The sequence below is a fragment of the Nymphaea colorata genome, chromosome 5, assembly GCF_008831285.2.
Source record: "Nymphaea colorata isolate Beijing-Zhang1983 chromosome 5, ASM883128v2, whole genome shotgun sequence".
In the NCBI taxonomy this organism is placed as follows: domain Eukaryota; kingdom Viridiplantae; phylum Streptophyta; class Magnoliopsida; order Nymphaeales; family Nymphaeaceae; genus Nymphaea; species Nymphaea colorata.
The window spans coordinates 14,589,387-14,609,510 of record NC_045142.1 but is presented as its reverse complement, the minus strand read 5'-3'; the positions used below and the strand labels follow the sequence as shown (position 1 = coordinate 14,609,510).

Sequence of the window (20,124 nt, the reverse complement as noted above, 5' to 3'; positions counted from 1 at the left end):
CTTCTCAGAAGTCATCCCATAGAAATCGAGCTATCAAAGAGTTCAATTTGTCTGTTGTAGCACTTGGGAGAATGACGACTCTGCTCTAAAATTTAATGATTTGTTAGGTGACATGCTTAAGAAAACATAAATGGCAGGTGAAAGATAAACATCTAGCCATTGAAGCTGCCAATTTAACTTCTATTTTCCCAACCAGTGGCTCACACAATGATCTAGAAAGTACACTATAAATAGTGGAAGTCTGAGCTAGGAAAAAGGCAACATCAAACAAGGCCAGCCCTAGGTGTTGTTAATCAAGAGAACATGTTCAAGCTTTAAGTTGAAATAGATGAAGCATGTTTTCCTTTAATTAGTCAACAGGCTAGAGAACCTTCCAACACAAACAGTCGAATCTTGAACCTTCTTCATGATCAGGGGCATTTCTCTAATGTTGTAATGCTAGTAGTTTTGATAAGGCCATTGCAAATCTTGAATTGAAGATGCCTTGTCAGTGCCTTCACTATGATGAGGAAGAAATGGACGGACATGGTATCTCTTTGTCTAATGCCCCACTGGGCTCAAAGTATTCACTTGGCTCCCATTTAACTTGACTGTTGCCAAATGGGACTGAAAAATCAGTGGCAAAAGAAAGTACGACAAGAAAAGTTTTCAAATGCATGCATAAAGTGTTTATCATATGGAACTACCAGGTTGATGATGAACTATTGTGACTATGGATAGGTTACAATAGGTAGTCAGGTACTCGGCCCATAATGGGGTAAGTTTAGCAGCAAGAGCAACCCACAAACCAGGCCGATAAAGTTTTCGGCTTGATTGGGCTTGACCTAGGCCAGGTACTGGCAGTCAACTCGGCCAAATACATGCACATAAAAAATCCCTAACCTCCATAGGTGGACTCTCTCTCTCTCTCTCTCTCTCTCTCTCTCTCTCTCTCTCTTGGGGTTTTGTTTGATAAAAAACCTTTGGTTGGTAGAAATCCCTGTAGTTGTTTAATAGGAACCCCCATCGACTATTGGGAGTTTCTCACTGGTAGTTGCTAGGGGTTTGTGTTTTTTTTTAACCACTGCTGGCCTGGCCTCTGTCTTGAACTGCATTCGGACTGGCCTGGCCCAATAAGCATGTGGGCCGGAGTGGGGCTGCCGAGCAAATATTTGTGGGTTTCCTGCGGGTCCAGCCTGATTGCGACCTGGCTTTGGGGGGATCAGAGACTCTTCGGCGTCCGGCTGGGTCTTATTTACAAGCTTGGGCGAGCTTGAGTCAACATCATGGTAGCGTCAGCGCTCGGACAAGCTCAGATCACAGAAATTTGTGTGAGGGCATCGGTTCAGTTATCCTCCCCGCGGCATCCGACCCGTTCTGCCCGGCGCCGGCGTCCGAGCAAGTCTTGGTAATGTAGAAAAGGAAACCTCGTTCCGCCGCGGCCCGTTTTAGCGCGTCTGAGATCGTGACCAAATAAATTCTCGCAGGGTGGTGGTTTCGTCAATGTCGTTTCACAGGAGAGGAAATAGCAAGGGAAAGAGAGAAGGCGAAGGAGGACTTTGGAGGACCGGATTGTACGACTGATGTAGGAGCTCAATTGTATGCCTGTCAGTTGGAAGGTCGACGGCGTCGGTGAGAGAATCGGGACTCATTGATGTGGTTTTGGCGATATTCTTCCTTCTTTCCGAGTTACTTTTAAAAGAAGTTTCTGTTGGCTCTCTTTCTCTGTAATTTTCTGTCCGGCACCAGCAGGTCTCTTTCTTTGTGTGGTCGCCTCTTCTCGAGTCTTTCCTTTTTCTCTTATGGCGCCACCTTCTGTCACTTTCTTTTCCTTTGGCGTCCTAGACGTGATTCAGAAGCCCATACCTTCGGAGTCCGAATTTGTGCCGATTGAGTGCCCCTATTGTAAAATGTTGATATTGTAAGCTGGAATACCTTCAGATGACCTGTAAATGACGGGTCTTCTAGTCGGTGAACCCAAATTGTCTTTCTCTATTGGTCGAGTTAGCGAGAGCCTGCAAAATCTTGATTGCTCTTGTCAGTAACGCTTAAAATTTTGTTTCGTTGAGGATTTAGCTACGATCTTGCGTGTTTACGACAGAAATCTATTTGATCTTGATCTCTGAATTGTTATATGTTTTGAAGAAAACGATGTGATTGATCTGTGCAGAATTGCTCTTTCCCCTGAAGGAATTCCTCTGTCGAGGACCAGGGTTTCGTGGGCCAAGAATTTTGCAGTAACGGCCGCCATCCTTCTTGTATTTTGTATTACTTGCATAGGGAGATAATTCCTTATCGGGGGTCGTATTAACTATGGCCTCCGATAGCCCCCCTCCCCCACCTACTTATTCCACCATTGGCTCACCGTCAAGCAGTCCAACTCCACGGCCCGAGAAAAGATGGGCTCCGCCGGCATCTTCTTTACCTGTTGTTAGTAGGTTTTCGCCTCAAAGATCTAACGACCCTCCTCAACCGGCGCACCTCCTATCTTCCTCCTCACATTCACCGTCACCGCTTCTCTCCCCTCAGGAAACAACGACTCCATCCCCCGCGGAGAATTTGGTGAAATCCGGGGGTCCGTATTTTATCTCAAACGACGCCAATCGTCAAAGTCCCGGTGGTTCTAATGTGCCCACCATGCGTCCTTACATGGATGCTAGGGCTGATGGACCGGTTCCTCGTCTCAGCAATCCTCCTTCACCACCGCAATTTACGTCGCCTTTTCGGCCACCAGCTAGTACTTTCAGTCCACCAGTTTCCCATCAGCCTGCTATTCCTGCTGTGATTTCTCCTGTATCAAGCGATCATGTCCAAGCACTGCCAATCTCTTCTTTTTTTTCCAATTCAAGTGCTTCAGTGGACTTGCAAAAGGGAAATGCTTCAACTATAACCGATGAGCTTGCATTGAGCAAGATATCACCGCAGGTCGTGTTCTCTGCCCACAAGGTAATCATGCAAAAGCTTGGGCTACTATATTCCGTTGTTTTGTTTCCAACTGCATAACAGTTACGCCTATTTGCACATTTATTTTAACGTAGGGCATGGTTGAGAATTGGACTAAGCGAGTAGATAAGCAATATGTCTTTTCTAAGTTGAGCTGATTTAACATATAAAGAAGCTTCCTGTATGCTAATAGAATATTCTCTCATGTGTAACGGTTACTGAAATATGTCAGCTGTTGGGGCTTATGATGGGTAGGCATTGCTATGTGGGACCTTGGCATTCTTGTAGACATGCTACTAGTGAACTTTCTGTCCTTTAAGAATTGACCCTTGACCCTTGAGTTGGATACATATTTGAAGTGATAAATTTGTTTTCTTATACCTACAAAACCATGTGACATGTCTATGTGTGAAATCCACTGGATTAGATACACTACATTTTATGGTTGTACTTTATAGTTGTTCACATCTTAATTTGATAGTTTTTCTTGTAGGTCCTGAAGCATAAGAAGCTCTGGAATGTTCCAAGTCTGGGATTTGGTGCATTTATATCTCCCGGTAAAGAGGTCACACCTAGTCCTCAAACAGTGCAACATTCTCCTCACCGTTGTGGAAATTGTGGGGCTTATGTTAATCTTTACTGTGATGTCATTCTCAGCTCAGGACAATGGACTTGTATTATCTGCAAGAAACTAAATGGTAGTGATGGTGAATACAGAGCAGTAACTAAAGATGAGCTTTGTAACTGGCCTGAGCTCTCTCTTAACCTAGTTGATTATGTTGAAACTGGAATTCGACGGCCTGGATTTGTTCCTGTTTCCGATTCTCGGATGTCTGCACCTGTCTTTCTTGTTATAGATGAATGCTTAGATGAAGCCCACCTCCAACACTTGCAGAGTTCATTGCATGCATTTGTTGAATCCCTTCCTCCAACTATAAGAATAGGAATTATAACTTATGGTCGAACAGTCTCTGTTTATGATTTCTCAGATGACACAGTTGCTTCTGCAGATGTCCTTCCGGGCAGCAGAAGTCCAAATCAGGAGTCGCTAAAGGCATTGATATATGGAACAGGAATCTATCTGTCACCTGTTCATGTATCTCGTTCTGTTTGTCATAACATTTTTTCTTCTATGATGCCATATAAACTGAGTTTGCCTGAAGCATCTAGGGACCGTTGTCTTGGTGTAGCAGTGGAAGTTGCCTTAGCAATTATTCAAGGGCCATCAGCCGATGCCTACCATGGGGCAGTGAAAAGAGCGGGAGGCAGTTGCAGGATATTGGTTTGTGCTGGTGGACCTTACACTTACGGGCCTGGTTCAGTTCCACACTCCTTTACCCATCCTAACTATGCATATATGGAAAAGACAGCAATGAAATGGATGGAGCAGTTGGGTCATAAGGCTCACTTGCATGATATAGTGGTCGATATTCTATGTGCTGGTACCTGCCCAGTAAGAATACCAGTCTTACAGCCACTTGCAAAGGCATCTGGAGGTGTGCTTGTTCTGCATGACGATTTTGGTGAGGCATTTGGTGCTAATTTACGCCGAGCTGCTACCAGATCTGCAGGTTCTCATGGCATGTTTGAAATACGGTGTTCTGATTCTATACTTGTTACACAAATTATAGGCCCCGGTGAGGAGGCTACTTCAGACACTCATGAGAATTTTGAAAATGACAGTGCTACCTATGTTCAAATGATAAGTGTTGAAGAGACTCAAAGCTTTTGTGTGTCCATGGAAGCTAAAAATGACATAAAGGAGAACCACATTTACTTCCAATTTGCTATTCGATACTCAAATTCCTATCAGGCTGATATTTCTAGAATAATTACTCTTCGGTTGGCAGCTGTTGATGGTCTGTCATCATATTTGGAAAGTGTTCAAGATGAAGTTGCAGCAACTCTTATTGGTAAGAGGGCCTTATTACATGCAAAAAATTCTGCAGAGGCAAGTGATATGCGGTTCACAATAGATGAAAGAGTAAAGGATATTTCTTTGAGATTTGGAACACAAATATCTAACTCAAAGTTTCATAGGTTCCCCAAGGAACTTTCCATGCTGCCCGAGAACTTATTCCATTTAAGAAGAGGGCCACTTTTGGGAGGTATCATTGGCCATGAAGATGAAAGATCTGTTTTAAGAAACATCTTCTTAAATGCATCATTTGATTTGTCTGTTCGTATGTTGGCACCACGTTGTTTAATGCATTGTGAAGGAGGAACTTTTGAAGAGTTGCCTGCATATGATCTTGCAATGCAATCTGATGCTGCAGTTGTACTTGACCATGGAACAGATGTCTTCATCTGGCTGGTAAATATGAGACCTTTTTTTGTGTTTCAAAGGAACTGCTGCATTTGAAAAACTTGGTCCTTACATGATTTATTTATTAATCCACCGTCTGCTTAGGGGTTTTTCATGGATTGTGTATTTGACATGCTGATGATGTTCTTGATTGGAACCCTGCGTTTAATTGTATCATTTCAAGTTTTAAATGAGATTCAGCAACTAGTGAATTTTCAACAAAAAATATTTTGAATAGGGAGATTATATGTATGTCTCCATTATTGTTTTTATGTATGTTCAATTCATCCAAGAGATTTTAGTGATTTCATTGCAAAGGTGACAAGTGTATTTAATGAGTTCAGCTTCATATTCTCACCTACATACCAATGTTGTTGGCTTCTTTAGATAACATCTAGTTTAAGTAGTGGATCTTGGTTAAAGTCCATATGTGCCTGTAGGAGCTATAAAAATCGGCAATAATTGCCTGGAAGCTATGTCACATAGGTACAAGTACCAGTGCGGCTACGTGTCGGGTACGGACCATTTTCAAAAAACTTAGGTGCAGTGGTACAAGTGCAACCATACATACATAATTATATATATATATATATATATATATATATATATATATATATATATATATATATATATATACAAGAAGAAATACTTGAAATTATATATCAAAATAAAAAATATATATCAACATAAACAAATAACAACATAGAAAATATATATCAGCGGCTCTTACAGCAGTGTGTTTAAGAAACCTATGAAAAATTTTAAACATATGGACAACTGAGCAGTTCCCTGGGGCCTAGACAGTCAAATATGAACTTCAGTCGAATTTTCACTTCCAAAACACAGCTCAACATTGTGGAACTAGAATTGAAGAACTAAATGTTGAACTGAAATGGCTAAGTTATAGAAAATGCAGGACTTAGGCACCAAATACGAAAAATATTGGAACGGCTCAACATTGTGGAGCATGGTTGAATATAAATGCAAAAGAGAAAGGGCAGACAATATGATTTTCGAATGAGAAAAAGAAGATTAAAAATGACAAACTAGTAAAAGAAGAAAAACAAAATTACTACTAAGAACAACAATAAAAAGAAAATTAGTTGATGCAGGAAGGTCATTGGAGGTTGCCGGGATCGGATCTATTCATTAAAAAGAATCTATTCGATAGAAGGTGCTAAATATCGCCAGAGGTTGTTGGAGGTCGACGGACGAAATATCGCCCAAATCAGCCAACTTTGGCCCAAATCATTTCAGCCGGAGGTCTTTGGAGGTCGCCGCAGGTTGTCGGAGTTTGCTGGAGGTCGCTGGAGTTCTTCCTTAGCAAACAACAGTGGAGAAGAGCAAAGCAGAGCCCTTGCTGGAGTTATGTCGAGGCTCTTTGTTTTTGAAAGGAAATATGAAAACAAAAAAAAAAAAAAAACCTTAATTTTTGAATGAAAATGGACTCAGTCAATATTGACCGAGTCTGTTTTTGGATGGATACAGACCCGGGTACATTGACCGTACCCGGTACGAGTTGACCCGTACCGGTTTTGCACCCGACTGGTATGGGTACTCCACCAAAATTAACGTACCCATGTTACATATCCTGGAAGTAGGCGCGCTTTGCTCTAATGAGGTTATGTTGAAGACCAATTGTTGTATGCTTGGCGTGCTTTGGTCTGGTCATTACGGTTTCTTTTCAGAAGCTCCTTTTGCGGGATTCACTTGGCAGTTGGTTATGGAGCTGATGGATTGAGATAAGGTATTAGCCCACTAGTATTTCAAAGTTTCCTACCTTAGGTTCGTTTCACACTGATCTGAAACATTAGAGGTTTTTGAATTTTGAAGAATATGCAGAGATATTTACTCTATATATTTTGAGACTTTGACATAAACCCACACTTGATATGGAACATACACACACACACACACTTGTAATATTGCTCATGTGCCATAGAATATGAGCTTGAATTGTTTCGTATGAGTTCTTAGAGGACAGCAGTCCTCATTGGAGGAAGATGGGTCAATTTTCTTGAAAACATGCTTGCAAGTGGTGTGGATTTCTAGGAGCCTTTGATGATATCCTGACTACTAGTTCGATTGTAAGGCATTACTTTTCACTGGATGGATTTGTTAAAGGTTTTGTTAGCATATTCTATGCAGCATGTCTATGCAAGTTGTAGCTCAAATAAAAGCTGATGTTTCCTTATCTAACTTCAACCTCTTGAATCTCTAATTTATACATGGGCTTGGCTCTTGGGTGCTGATTTGGATTTCAGGGTGCTGATCTTGCAGCTCAAGAAGCCAAGAATGCAGCAGCTTTAGCAGCCTGTAAGACACTTGCAGAGGAGCTCACAGAACAACGGTTTCCTGCTCCACGCATCCTTGCTTTCAAAGTTTGTATTGTCTCTTTACTCATTTCATTGCTGCTTAAGGCTTGAAAATTACTTACCATTTCTGACCACTATCTTATTGTTACAACTGGTCGCCATCACGAAATGTGTAGCATTTCCTAGTTTTAGTAAGAGTTGTCTAGGGCCGACTAAGAATAAACATTTGTAACCTGGTGTGAGGTGGAATTTAGAATGGGTTTTGTAATATGTTGATGCTGTGCACTAGTATTTCTTGTTAACTTTGGATGTGTTGTTGAGGTGTTGCCTAGGCGACACCTAGTTGCTACCCCACCTGCACCACCTAAATGCTTGCACCTAGGCCACACCTAGTTGCTACTCCATCTGCTTCCCCTAAGTGCAGGCACATAAGCGACGCAGGTGACATTGCACCTAGGCGCATGCCTACTTTGTGTTAAAATATAAATCCTTCACCAGCACGTTGAAGAGGAGTCTCTTAGGATTCCACCTCCTTGTAGAATGTGTTAAAATATTTAATGTCCTTGTAACATGTGAAGAGTCTCCTAGGATTCCATGTTATAGTTAATATCCTTGTTATATAGGAAGTCTCCTAGGATTCTATGTTGTAGTTAATATCCTTGTAATATGTGAAGTCTCTTAGGTTTCTATGATGTAATTAATGTCCTTGGAGCTTGTGAAATCTCCTAGGATTCTACGATTGGAGACTCTTAGAATTCTGAAAATGAGATTATAAATAGAGGCCGTGCAAACCATTTTGGCTACGGCTTCTTCTCCTCAGTTTCTTCTTGTTTTCATTCTCTCTCTCTCTCTCTCTCTCTCTCTCTCTCTCTCTCTCTCTCTCTCTCTATCTTCCTGCGTGAGTGCTGTTTTCGGGTTACTGATATTGGTGCTACATTTCTATCATGGTATCAGAGCGCCAGGTTACGTTATCTCTACCAAACGAAATGCCCAAACAGGTCTGATCTGGTTAGAACTCTTTTCTCATCTTGTCTCTATCCTGAATTTACTTTTCTCTTGCGCAATTCTTGTTCCTTTTTCTTCTTGCTTACCAAGGACACAACTTGTTATATCGTGTCTTCTTTCCCTCTCATCTTCTACCTATATACCATTCCTTTCTGCTGTCATGGAAAACCTTTCGCATTCTGGCATGTCCTCAAGTTTTCTTCCTCACCTTATTACCGAAAAACTCAACCATGAGAATTATCTGATCTGAAAAAGGCAAATCATGCCTTTCATAAGAAGTCAAGGCCTCTTTGGACATCTCGATGGTTCAACAAAGGCTCCACCAATATCCATCTTACAGGAAATAAAAAATGAGGCAGGAGAAGTTATTGCTGTTCATGAAGACAACAATCCTGAACATGCTATGTGGATGAGACGTGATCAAAGTCTGGTTGTGTATATTTTGTCCACTTTATCTCAACAAGTGTTACTTTCAGTTTCTGATGATTGTACTGCAGAAGAATTATGGGAAACCCTTGCTGATACCTTTTCCCAAATATCAGAAGCTCGAATTATGTACTTAAAGAAAGAATTTCAGAATTTGAGCAAAGGTTCAACGTCTATCATGGATTATTTGGGGCGTATTAAGGCCGTCGCAGACCAACTTGCTGCCTCAGGGAATAACATTTCTGATAAGGAAAAGGTGCAGCAAACCTTGAATGGACTTGGGCATGATTATCATGCTTTTATTACAGCTCTTGAGGTCCTTCCTGTTCTGCCTTCCTTCAACGAACTACAAGGTAAACTTCTCCAACATGAAATGAATATGAAAAGAGTCATTGAAAGGACTGATCAAGAGAACTCCCAAAATGTGTTGGCTATGAATGTAAAGTTTGGTAAGAGCCATGGGAACTCCAACCATGGTGGTCGTGGCATTCTACCAACACCACATAACCAAGGTATGTCTCCTTTGGATACTTCAAGAAAAATACCAATTTGTTTTCAGTGCAACAAGAAAGGACACATGAAGGCACAATGTTGGTTTAATCCTCAAAATAAAAACAAAGGGGTAAGACATGATTATAAACAAGGAGGACAAAGTTCTAAATCCACCGCTGAAGATATGCAACAGCTATTGATGGCCGCATTCTCAAAGATGACTATAAAGCAAAATGAGCAGGGAGAATGGTTCTTGGATTCAGGTGCAGCTACCCATGTGACAGGAAATGCAGGTAAATTGACTAACTTATCCCCTCATTACGGTAGAAGTTGCATTATAACAGGTGATGGAAAATCTCATCCTATTACACATATTGGAAATGCACATATTCCATTGTCATCCTCGTCTCTATCACTGTCTAATGTTGTTCTTGCTCCCAATATCAAAAAGAACATCATATCCATTTCTAAACTCATTGATGATACAAGCTCTTCTGTTGAATTCACACCTTCTTCTGTCTATGTCAAGGACCTCCAAACGAAGAAAATGTTCGCTAGAGGGGAGCGTCAAGGGAATATGTACGTCCTCAAGGAATGTCTACCCAAGGATTCATCCACTTTTGATATAGGATTGAAGACATTTTCTCTTTCTCATAATGCGTCATCAGTGCCAAGTTCTTGTCATTTTCAATCAAAAGTAAGGGGCCCTAACCAATTTTTGGAGTCTGATTTGTGGCATAGTCGGCTAGGACACTGTGGTCGACATTTCATTGAAAAACTTGTCACAGATAGTCTCATTCCAAGATCAAGTTTACCTCTTACTTCAAGTGTCAAAAAATGTTCAAGTTGTGGACTTTGTAAGAGTCATGTTTTACCTTTCCATAATATAAATCAAAGGGCTTCCAAACCTTTTGAAACTATTTTTTCTGATGTATGGGGGCCAGCCCCTATTGATTCCATGTCTGGGTCAAGATATTATGTCTTATTCATTGACTCTTACTCACGTTTCACCTGGATTTACTTCATGAAACACAAATCAGAAGTACCTCACATATTTCGAAACTTCTATGCCATGATTCAAACTAAATTTTCATCCAATGTGGTGCATTTTCAATGTGATGGAGGGGGAGAATATTCCTCGCTTGATTTTATTGAATTTCTCCGTGAAAAAGGGATAACTAGACAAATTTCCTGCCCTTACACACCACAACAAAATGGTGTAGTTGAGCGGAAACATCGACATATAGTTGAAAGCGCCATGAGCATGATGCATGATACTAATGTGCCCATTTCCTTGTGGACTGAAGCCTTCCATACTGCTGTATACATAATAAATTGTTTGCCTATGACACTCTTGATGTCTAAATCGCCATATTTTACACTCTTAGGCAAACAACCTGATTACAAGAACTTGAAGGTTTTTGGTTGTGTATGCTATGTTCACGTTGATGCTGCCTTGAGGAACAAGTTTCAAGACAAAGCTATTCAATGTAGATTCGTTGGATATGCTGATGAATATAAAGGTTTTCGATGCTATGATCCAACAACTAAACGTATCAAAACTTCAAGAAATGTCATTTTTGATGAACATAGTTTTGATAATACAAATGAAATGCCTATGACCATTGAATCTTATGATCCCTGGACCAGTACACAGTTATTCAATGCAGATCCTGTTATAGAAAATGATGTGCCTCAAAGTGAAGATTCAGAGAGAGCAATACAACCGTCGGATATGGCTCAAAGTGAAAATCAAGAAGATCCAACACAGTCATCAAGTCATCACGAAAACAATAATGAACAGAGCAACGATGCACATCGGTATTCGGGTCTTATCTACAGTCGACGACTAAGGGACAGAGATGCTCACAGTGAAGAAGACAACATGCCCCACCTTAGAAGATCCCAACGCATTCGTCATCCCATTCACAGGTGGGTTAGCTATGATTCTTTATCACTTGATTTTCAGTTATTCATGGCAAAAGTTGGCAAGGAGGAAGAACCTACTTCATTTGATCAAGCATCAAAATCACATCATTGGAGAAAGGCTATGAAAGAAGAAATGGATGCCTTGCATGAATGTGGAACATGGGAGATCGTTCCGAGGCCACACGAAAAGAACGTAGTGGGCTCCAAATGGGTATACAAAATTAAATACAAACCTGACGGCAGCATAGAAAGACGCAAAGCAAGGTTAGTAGCAAAAGGGTTTACACAACAATATGGAGAAGATTATGATGAGACATTCAGCCCTGTGATCAAAATGGGAACAATTCGCGTGATTATATCATTGGCAGTGGAATATGGATGGAGACTACATCAAATGGACGTGAAGAATGCTTTTCTTCATGGTGATTTAAGGGAGGAAGTATATATGGAACAACCTGCAGGATACACGAAAGGAGACTCTCATGCATGGGTTTGCAAACTAAGAAAATCTATTTATGGACTTAAACAGGCCTCACGTTCGTGGTTTGACAGTTTCTCTTGCAAGATTCAAGAATGTGGTTTTCGGAGATGTCCTCTAGATCACTCTCTTTTCATTTATCGAAAGGAAAACATATTTACTTTACTTCTTATATATGTTGATGATATTGTTATCACAGGCAATTCAGAAAAACACATAGAAGAAGCTAAAGTTTTGATGATGCAAAACTTCAAAATGAAAGAGCTTGGTGATTTACAATTCTTTCTTGGAGTGGAGATTGATAGGCACAATAATCGCCTCACATTGACACAACAGAAATACACGTTGGATTTGTTGAAAAAGTCAGGTATGTCTGATTGTAAGCCTGTTGGAACTCCTAGTGTTCTAAATCAAAGACTAAGTGCTCAAGATGGGGAGTTACATGAAGATCCTACGCAATATCGAAGTATTGTTGGAGCACTTCAATATCTTACATTTATTAGACCAGATATTATATATGCTGTGAATCAAGTATCCCAATTTATGCATGCACCTAGAGATACTCACATGGATGCTGTCAAAAGAATATTAAGATATCTTAAAGGGACAGCAGGAGATGGCTTAGTTTATGGTAAGAGTGAAAATATAACTACTGGACATCAACTTATGACATTCACAGATGCAGATTGGGCTGGAGATCCCGATCAAAGAAAGTCCATTTCTGGTTTTTGTATTTTCATTGGACGTAATCTTGTGTCTTGGAGTTGTCGAAAGCAAAAGGCAGTAGCAAGATCCAGCACTGAAGCTGAATACAGATGCATGGCTGCAGGTACTGCTGAAGTTACATGGGTTAGACATTTGCTAGAAAACATTGGAGAAAAGATTAAAACATCAATGTTAATGTGCGATAATCAAAGCGCTATTAACATTGCCTTTAATCCCGTACAACATGGTCGAACAAAGCACATTGAGATTGATCAACACTTTGTTAGACAAAAGGTGGAAGACAAGGAAATTCAGCCTATTTATGTTCGTACAGATGAACAAGTTGCAGACTTATTTACAAAAGGATTAACAAAGGAACGATTCTGGTTTCTAAAAGGCAAGTTGTACATGGTGCAAAACCATGCACAACTTGAGGGAGGGTGTTAAAATATAAATCATTCACCAGCACGTTGAAGAGGAGTCTCTTAGGATTCCACCTCCTTGTAGAATGTGTTAAAATATTTAATGTCCTTGTAACATGTGAAGAGTCTCCTAGGATTCCATGTTATAGTTAATATCCTTGTTATATGGGAAGTCTCCTAGGATTCTATGTTGTAGTTAATATCCTTGTAATATGTGAAGTCTCTTAGGTTTCTATGATGTAATTAATTTCCTTGGAGCTTGTGAAATCTCCTAGGATTCTACGATTGGAGACTCTTAGAATTCTGAAAATGAGATTATAAATAGAGGCCGTGCAAACCATTTTGGCTACGGCTTCTTCTCCTCAGTTTCTTCTTGTTTTCATTCTCTCTCTCTCTCTCTCTCTCTCTCTCTCTCTCTCTATCTTCCTGCGTGAGTGCTGTTTTCGGGTTACAAATATTGGTGCTACATTTCTATCACTTTGGAATAGACTTAACTATTCCAGCCTGCGCCTAGTCCATAGACATCCAAGAGTCTCTCAGCAGGGCTCTTAGGGACTATTTAATAAGGATCGAATGGGTGCTCGAGACTGTTGTGGTGCATATTTTCTAAATCAGGACTGGATTCAAATCTTTCTTTGATTCCTCACTGCCTCGCTTTCTTGTCAGTGTAGTCTGTTCCAGTCGACCTTCATAAATGATAAACCTTAAATTTCAATGCTCTCATGTATTCTCTCTTTATATTTATATTCTGTAATCCCTTGCAACAATATACAGTATACTGATATTTTGTTTTTTACTTTATATTCTGTTTCAGCTTTCAACATTTGACTGTTATTGTTTATATTTATATTCTGTAACTCTGTTTACATGATTCTTTTTATTATGTTAATTATGTTTATTAAGTTTATATTTATATTTATAGATTGTTTACTGTTTAGATAACCTTTTTATTAAGTTAATTCTGTTTTATATTGTAATTCAGTTTCGCTATATTCTGTTACTCTTTTTCTTTGTATCCTGTAATAAACTGTTGGTCTATTGCATTATGTATTATATAATATATATTTACTATTTATATAGTATTAATCTACTATACGTACATATTCTCTATTTCTCTGTCATATAATACAATGTACATGACTAGTATGTTACTACTTACAAAGTTATAAATTATGATTTTGCATCAAATTGCTTTGTCCATATGATCGCAGTTTCAGGGTGGGGCATGTCATCTTGGTTTGTGGGTGGGGTGTGGGTTTTTTGTGTGTGTGTGTGTGCGTGTGTGTGTGTGAGAGAGAGAGAGAGAGAATGTTGTGCCCCATGTGCCTCTATGGTACAATATTTTTGAAAATATCGTGATATTAACAAAAAATGACAAACAAACAAAAAATAACTGAAAAAATGTGGAATGAATTTATTGCATTTTTATTATGTATTGTCATGTTTTCACCTTTTTCCGGTCTTCTAATGTGGTAAGTTTCCTTAAAACTGAACAGTTTTTTTAAAAAGCGATGCTCACAATCGACGAGTTCGTCGACACACTCAACAATAATAGAAGAGGGAGAGATATATAGGGAGAGTGCTGCCCACTCATGGAAAGGCTGCTGCCAGCTGCTTTACGGCTAGACTTTCTGTGTGTGTGTGTGTGTGTGTGTGTGTGTGTGTGAGAGAGAGAGAGAGAGTGCCGGCCACTCACAGGCAGGCTGCTGCACAGCTAGACTTTTGAGAGAGAGAGATTTGAGGATGAGAGCATATTAAAAGCATAAAAATGGGTCGATTTACAATCTTTAAACCTTTTTTACAAGTCTGTATAAATTTCGTTAGCTGTTGTCATGTTTCCCTTATATTACATAAAAACCCAAACTCTTAAAATTTTACAAATCATACAAAACAGCTTATGTTTCTCTAAAGTTTTGAACTTTTTTAAAAGAGTCAAAGTGGGTTAAAAAGTTGTCATTATTTAAAGGATGTCACAGATATCGTGATATTTTCAAAAATATTGCACTGTTAACAAGGAAAACAAGAAAACGAAAAAACATGAAAAAATCGTAATATTTTGAAAACAATAGGAAAATATATTTATCGTTTATTTTCACATTTATTTTTGCAATTTTTTCAACTTTTTCATTTTTCTCTTTTTTAATGTTGATATTTTCATGGATTCGAGTTTGAATTTAAACTAAATTATTTTTCATCATTTCTGTCATCATTAAAACATTTTTTAATCACTTTAATCTAGTTTTATTTATGTTTTTCTTATCAGTTTCTTTTAAACTAAATTATTTTTTTATTTTTCATCATTTCTGTCATCATTAAAACATTTTTTAATCACTTTTATCTAGTTTTATTTATGTTTTTCTTATCAGTTTCTTTCACCCATTTCTTTGAATTGTTTCATTTTTTAAAGTTTTTCGAGTTTTTTCCGTGAAAAACAACATTGTTGAAAAATACCCGAGAAAATATCACTGTTAGAAACACAAGAACGATATTTGTAGCAACGATTTAAACTTAATTATTTACCAACTTACCATCATTTTTATCATCATTCTTTGAAACATTACTTTTGTCATTTTTAAAATTTTCTTTTTATTGTCATTGATTTTTACTTTCACCCTATTTTATGATTTTTAAAATTTTTTAAAAAGATTTCTGAGATTTTTCCAAAAAAACAAGTTTGCCTAAAGTTACCCGCTAAAACTTTGCTGCTCAAAACCTGAAAATTATAATTGTGGTTATGGCAAAATATGTTCTTCTGAGATTTGATGCCACTTTACTTTTTGATCAGCAGAGAGATTTTGATGTGTAGTACTTAAAATGGTGTCCCTAAGTTTTATGTGCCTCATATTCTCCAACCCAAAACCATCTTGGTCCAATGATGAGATGGTGAAGACGATTTCATAGATGTGATCAAGTTTATCTATAAGTAGGAAACTTTAAAGCACATTATAAGAATCATTAGCTCATAATACATAGGATTGTGTCGGGTTAAAAAATCGTTATTCTAGTTCTAGGAACCAAAAAATTTAGCTAATTCATCTATACCATTAGTGAAGTGAATGATTGTCGTTTAGCCTGGCTACACCAAAACACTTTGATTCTCTCTCACCATATTTTTATATAGAGGACAGTTCAATGTTGCTGTGTGCCGGATAGCTAGAATTCAGAATTTTTTTTGCTGAAAAACAGTCACTAGATTGACATTAGCCGTGGTTTATGGTGGTCTATGCTACTCTGGATGGTTTAAAAATAAAAAATCTCACTAGAAAAGAGTCATCAGATGAGTGTTAGTGACGGTTGATGATGCAGCAACAGTTCATGGTATTTTTAACAATGAATTCATGGTGCTTATAGTGATGGATTTTTAATTTTTAGCTATTTGGTACATGAGTGACATATAAAGATGTGGATGTCTAGCCATCTTGCATGTGTGAGAGACCAGAGCATCTGGATGGCTGGAGGAGTTCATTTTCTCATATATATTATAGGTTTTTAAAATTGGGGTTTAAGTTCTAGTAAGGGAATGTTTAACCCTAGATGATAATATGAACAAATAATGTACTTACATTTGATTTCAGTACAATTTTTGAGAAATTTAAACATGAATAGGCTATGACCTACCATTTGGTGAAAGACCGTAAAAGCAGTTACCGACCAACATATAAATATTGATAGTGAAGTAACTTGGTTCGTTGGTTTTTTCTTATGCATATATTAGTAAGAATGTTTATGAGAGTCCTCTTAGATAAATGAGATACAAATTTATAAAAAGTTCAATTAAATTGTCAAAAGTCGTTCTCAGATGTTGTGTGGATGTTTTATTTAGTTATTTGCATTATATGCCTACAGCCTACTCCATTATTGACGCTAGTGATATCTTTGATTTTCCACTTTCCATGATCACAGGAAGGAAGTTCTCAAGCACGTTATTTTGTTTCTCGGCTGATACCAGCTCATAAAGATCCTGCTTATGAGCAGGTATTGCTCTTCATAAACTTTTCATGCATTTTACCTTCTGTTCTTTGTTTCTGGTTTTGGGTTTAATCTGTAACTACTGTTTCTCGCCTGTCACTGGATTAGGCTTGTGATGCAGCAGTGCCATTTTATAGGCATGGGGTCCTTTTTTCCCAATTTACAGTGTACATTTATTAATTACAATGGCAGTTGGTCAGCAGCTTCTGGAAGTAGATGCAAATGCTTTGAATTCATTTATATGAAATGCATAATTGTGATTGATTTACCTAAGAAAAGGAACCTAAGATTATCTTTGATTCTTCTGAAGAAGGTATTATATTTCTGTTTAGTAAGCATAGTTCATGTTTGATTTCTTCTGTTTATATTCTGGAAATTTTAGATCAGCCTGTTCAGAGAATAGGAAAGCAGCTGGTCCCTTTCTGTTTTCTTTTCTCCTAGAGCAAGGTCCTTCTATCAAACCAGCTCCTTTCCACTTCCATGGAATTTATGTAAATGCATGTATGTTCTTCCATATATATTTATATCAGATACATGTACATACCAAGTATATATATGTTATCATATGTATATATCTATTATCATGTGTATATATCTAAGTTGTCAAAATCAAAAGTTGAAAACAGATTGTTCAAGTCCCTTAAATGAGTAGTTGATTTGATTCAGCTGAAGTCGATCAACTATAGATAGATACATTTAATTGGAAATAAATGGAGAAAAATCTATACAAAGAACACATGTATGTATGTATATGTCAACGATTAATCGGTTGACCAATGATTGGGCCAGCTAATCGACTAATCTGACCAACTGCTTCTTGGTTTAAGGCACAGGTCAATCGATGACCAACTCAACCGAGTAGTTAGACTAGTCAGGATTTTGACAACTAAAATGTATAATTGTTGGTTGGTGAATCATCTTCACTGTCCATATTATCCACTGGAAAGTGGAAACCTACCTCTAGCTTGACTGCATATAACAAAATTCCTGCCTGATGGTTGACATGATTTTGCTGCCTTCACTTCTACAACTACTGTCTAGTGAATCATCATGATATGTGTTCGGTCTCAAGGCAACGTCTTGTTCAGCATGAATAACTCAATTTGTTCCTGCTCAACAAATAAGTGACCAGACTTATACATCCAATGTTATTATAACCGGTTTCTGAATCGAACCGGAAAGCCAGAGATTGGGCTAATTGATGAATCGGAGATGGAATCATTTATGAATTGCATTAATGAAAAATGTGTTTTAAATTTTAAAAGTTAAATTGAATTAAAAATATCAACAAATCACAAAAGAAAAAAAAGTTAAAAATAATATAAAAGCATAAATACTTGAGAAAAACAAAAATTGTTAAAATGTAGAAAACTTAATAACCTGATGACACCGTGCCTTGTTTCTGCTGACAAAAGTTGCATACAATGGAAAAACTAGTGGTGGAAAAACAGGTGTAAAATCGGTCTATTCGAGTTGAATTGCCCGATTCTCACCCAATTTCAGTGATTTGTGTGAAAAACGACTGATTTTTTATGAGCCGCTGCTTGGCATTTCAATCATATTGCAAGAGAGCTATTTCAGTTGGAATTGGTGGATTCATGCCTATTTGAGAACACTATATACATCTGAAAAGCAAGAAGTTAGTTTGGAACTATTTATAATCGTGTGTGCTACAATATTTGTTGAAGCCACCGGCATGCCTTCATATTTTGCGTTGTCTTTTACGCTTTGGAGTTGATGGTTACCACGTTAAATACATGAGTTGTGTCTTTCAATTTTCATTCCTTTCCTAAGACAAAGAGACCCCTTTTTTCCAGCATGTAGGGTGCTCACAGGCAAGCCTGTTTTGGGTAGACTGGTTCCCAAAGAGAAGTCATTGTGAAACAGGGTGAAACAAATGATCTCTTGAAGGAATTTTATTGTCTCCCGAGAGCATTTCGTGCAGACTTAGTTCCACTCTTGAGGACCATTGATGTTTCTTATTTTAATTAATCCTAGAAATTTAATTTGTTATTGCAGCTATGAGAGTAGAATCTTATGTATTGGTTATGCAAAATGAACCTTCTTCCTTTTAGCTCCAGATGATCTCTGTATTTTGCAGTTCCTTCAAAATCTAGTTAGTATTTACTGTAGGGGTTTTTCTGAGACATAAGTTCCACATGCAATTTGAAGTGACGAGTGGTTTCAATTTGACAGGTGGCCAGGTTTCCTCAGCTCTCCAGATTAACGAATGAACAGAGAACCAAGCTCAAGAGTAGCTTTTTCCACGTCGATGATCTTAGCTTCTGTGAGTGGATGCGCAGCCTGAAATTGGTCCCTCCGGAACCCAGTTAACTGCATCTCCCATTCTCTTTTAGGGACTTAGAAGCTTCCAGCTCAAGTTCATGGCAGGGCACAGTGCTTTTGACTTTTGAGAGTCGCCAACATGAATTGTTTTTTGCTTTTGAAGCTGATTAAATTGCAAATGTTTTGCTGATAAGAATTAAATGTGTTATTTCTTTCTGTTTCTGTAAACGAATTCTCTTATTTACTATTTTTATTTTTCTTTCATTATTACGGTGGTGGGAAACAATAAGCAATAAATCCATGTTACATCCATTTGGTTCTTCGTCTTTCCGTTATTTGTGTCACATTTTTAAAATTTCTATTATTGGACGGTCCAAAGTTCGGTAGCTGTATCATCTTGGATAATCATGAAAATGTATTGGAATTGTATGACTTGCTGACATATATATATATATACACACACACATGTGTGTGTGTATCATGGATTCAATTTTTTTTTTTTTTTTTTCACGTTTTGTCCTCTCTTTCGTTCATCTTTTTTCTTTGTTCCTCTCCGAAGTTATTTTTCTTAGCCTAGTAAAATCGAAGAGGTCACAACTAATTTTGTTGGCAGCAGTGTTGGTGGTGATCCTCCAGCGATGATTGAAGATCGCAACTGGTGTTAAAATCACAATCGATGTTAAAATCAGTGGCAATTCATATTGAATTGGATTCCTTTCATTTCTATACGTCTTTTGACTTAAGGAGAAGGAATGACATATTTTCATGATTTTTTATTTTCAAGCCTTCTCTTTCTTTGTTTGATTGCTCATAATTTTTTACACGAACGACACATCTTGGCTCTCTGATAGTGAAATGTGGGGATTTTAC

General features: G+C 38.1%; 1 protein-coding gene across 1 annotated transcript; it reads left to right on the top strand.

The window, feature by feature from the left end:
* The first annotated feature begins 1,274 nt into the window (after window positions 1–1,274).
* On the top strand, window positions 1,275–19,566 carry LOC116254212 (protein transport protein SEC23-1). The gene is made up of 7 exons (XM_031629423.2): window positions 1,275–1,387; window positions 1,467–1,611; window positions 2,150–2,925; window positions 3,416–5,236; window positions 7,492–7,608; window positions 16,903–16,974; window positions 19,165–19,566. Exons 3-7 carry the CDS (start codon window positions 2,293–2,295, stop codon window positions 19,300–19,302), a joined length of 2,781 nt encoding a protein of 926 aa, XP_031485283.1. The 5' UTR covers window positions 1,275–1,387; window positions 1,467–1,611; window positions 2,150–2,292; the 3' UTR covers window positions 19,303–19,566.
* Window positions 19,567–20,124: the final 558 nt, after the last annotated feature.

Bases quoted from the DNA above. Each gene is read 5' to 3' on its own strand.
- LOC116254212 (XM_031629423.2), top strand. From the start codon at position 2,293: ATGGCCTCCGATAGCCCCCCTCCCCCACCTACTTATTCCACCATTGGC. The intron at 2,926-3,415 runs GTAATCATGCAA...TTTTTCTTGTAG, and splicing joins TCGTGTTCTCTGCCCACAAG to GTCCTGAAGCATAAGAAGCT. The intron at 5,237-7,491 runs GTAAATATGAGA...TTTGGATTTCAG, and splicing joins CAGATGTCTTCATCTGGCTG to GGTGCTGATCTTGCAGCTCA.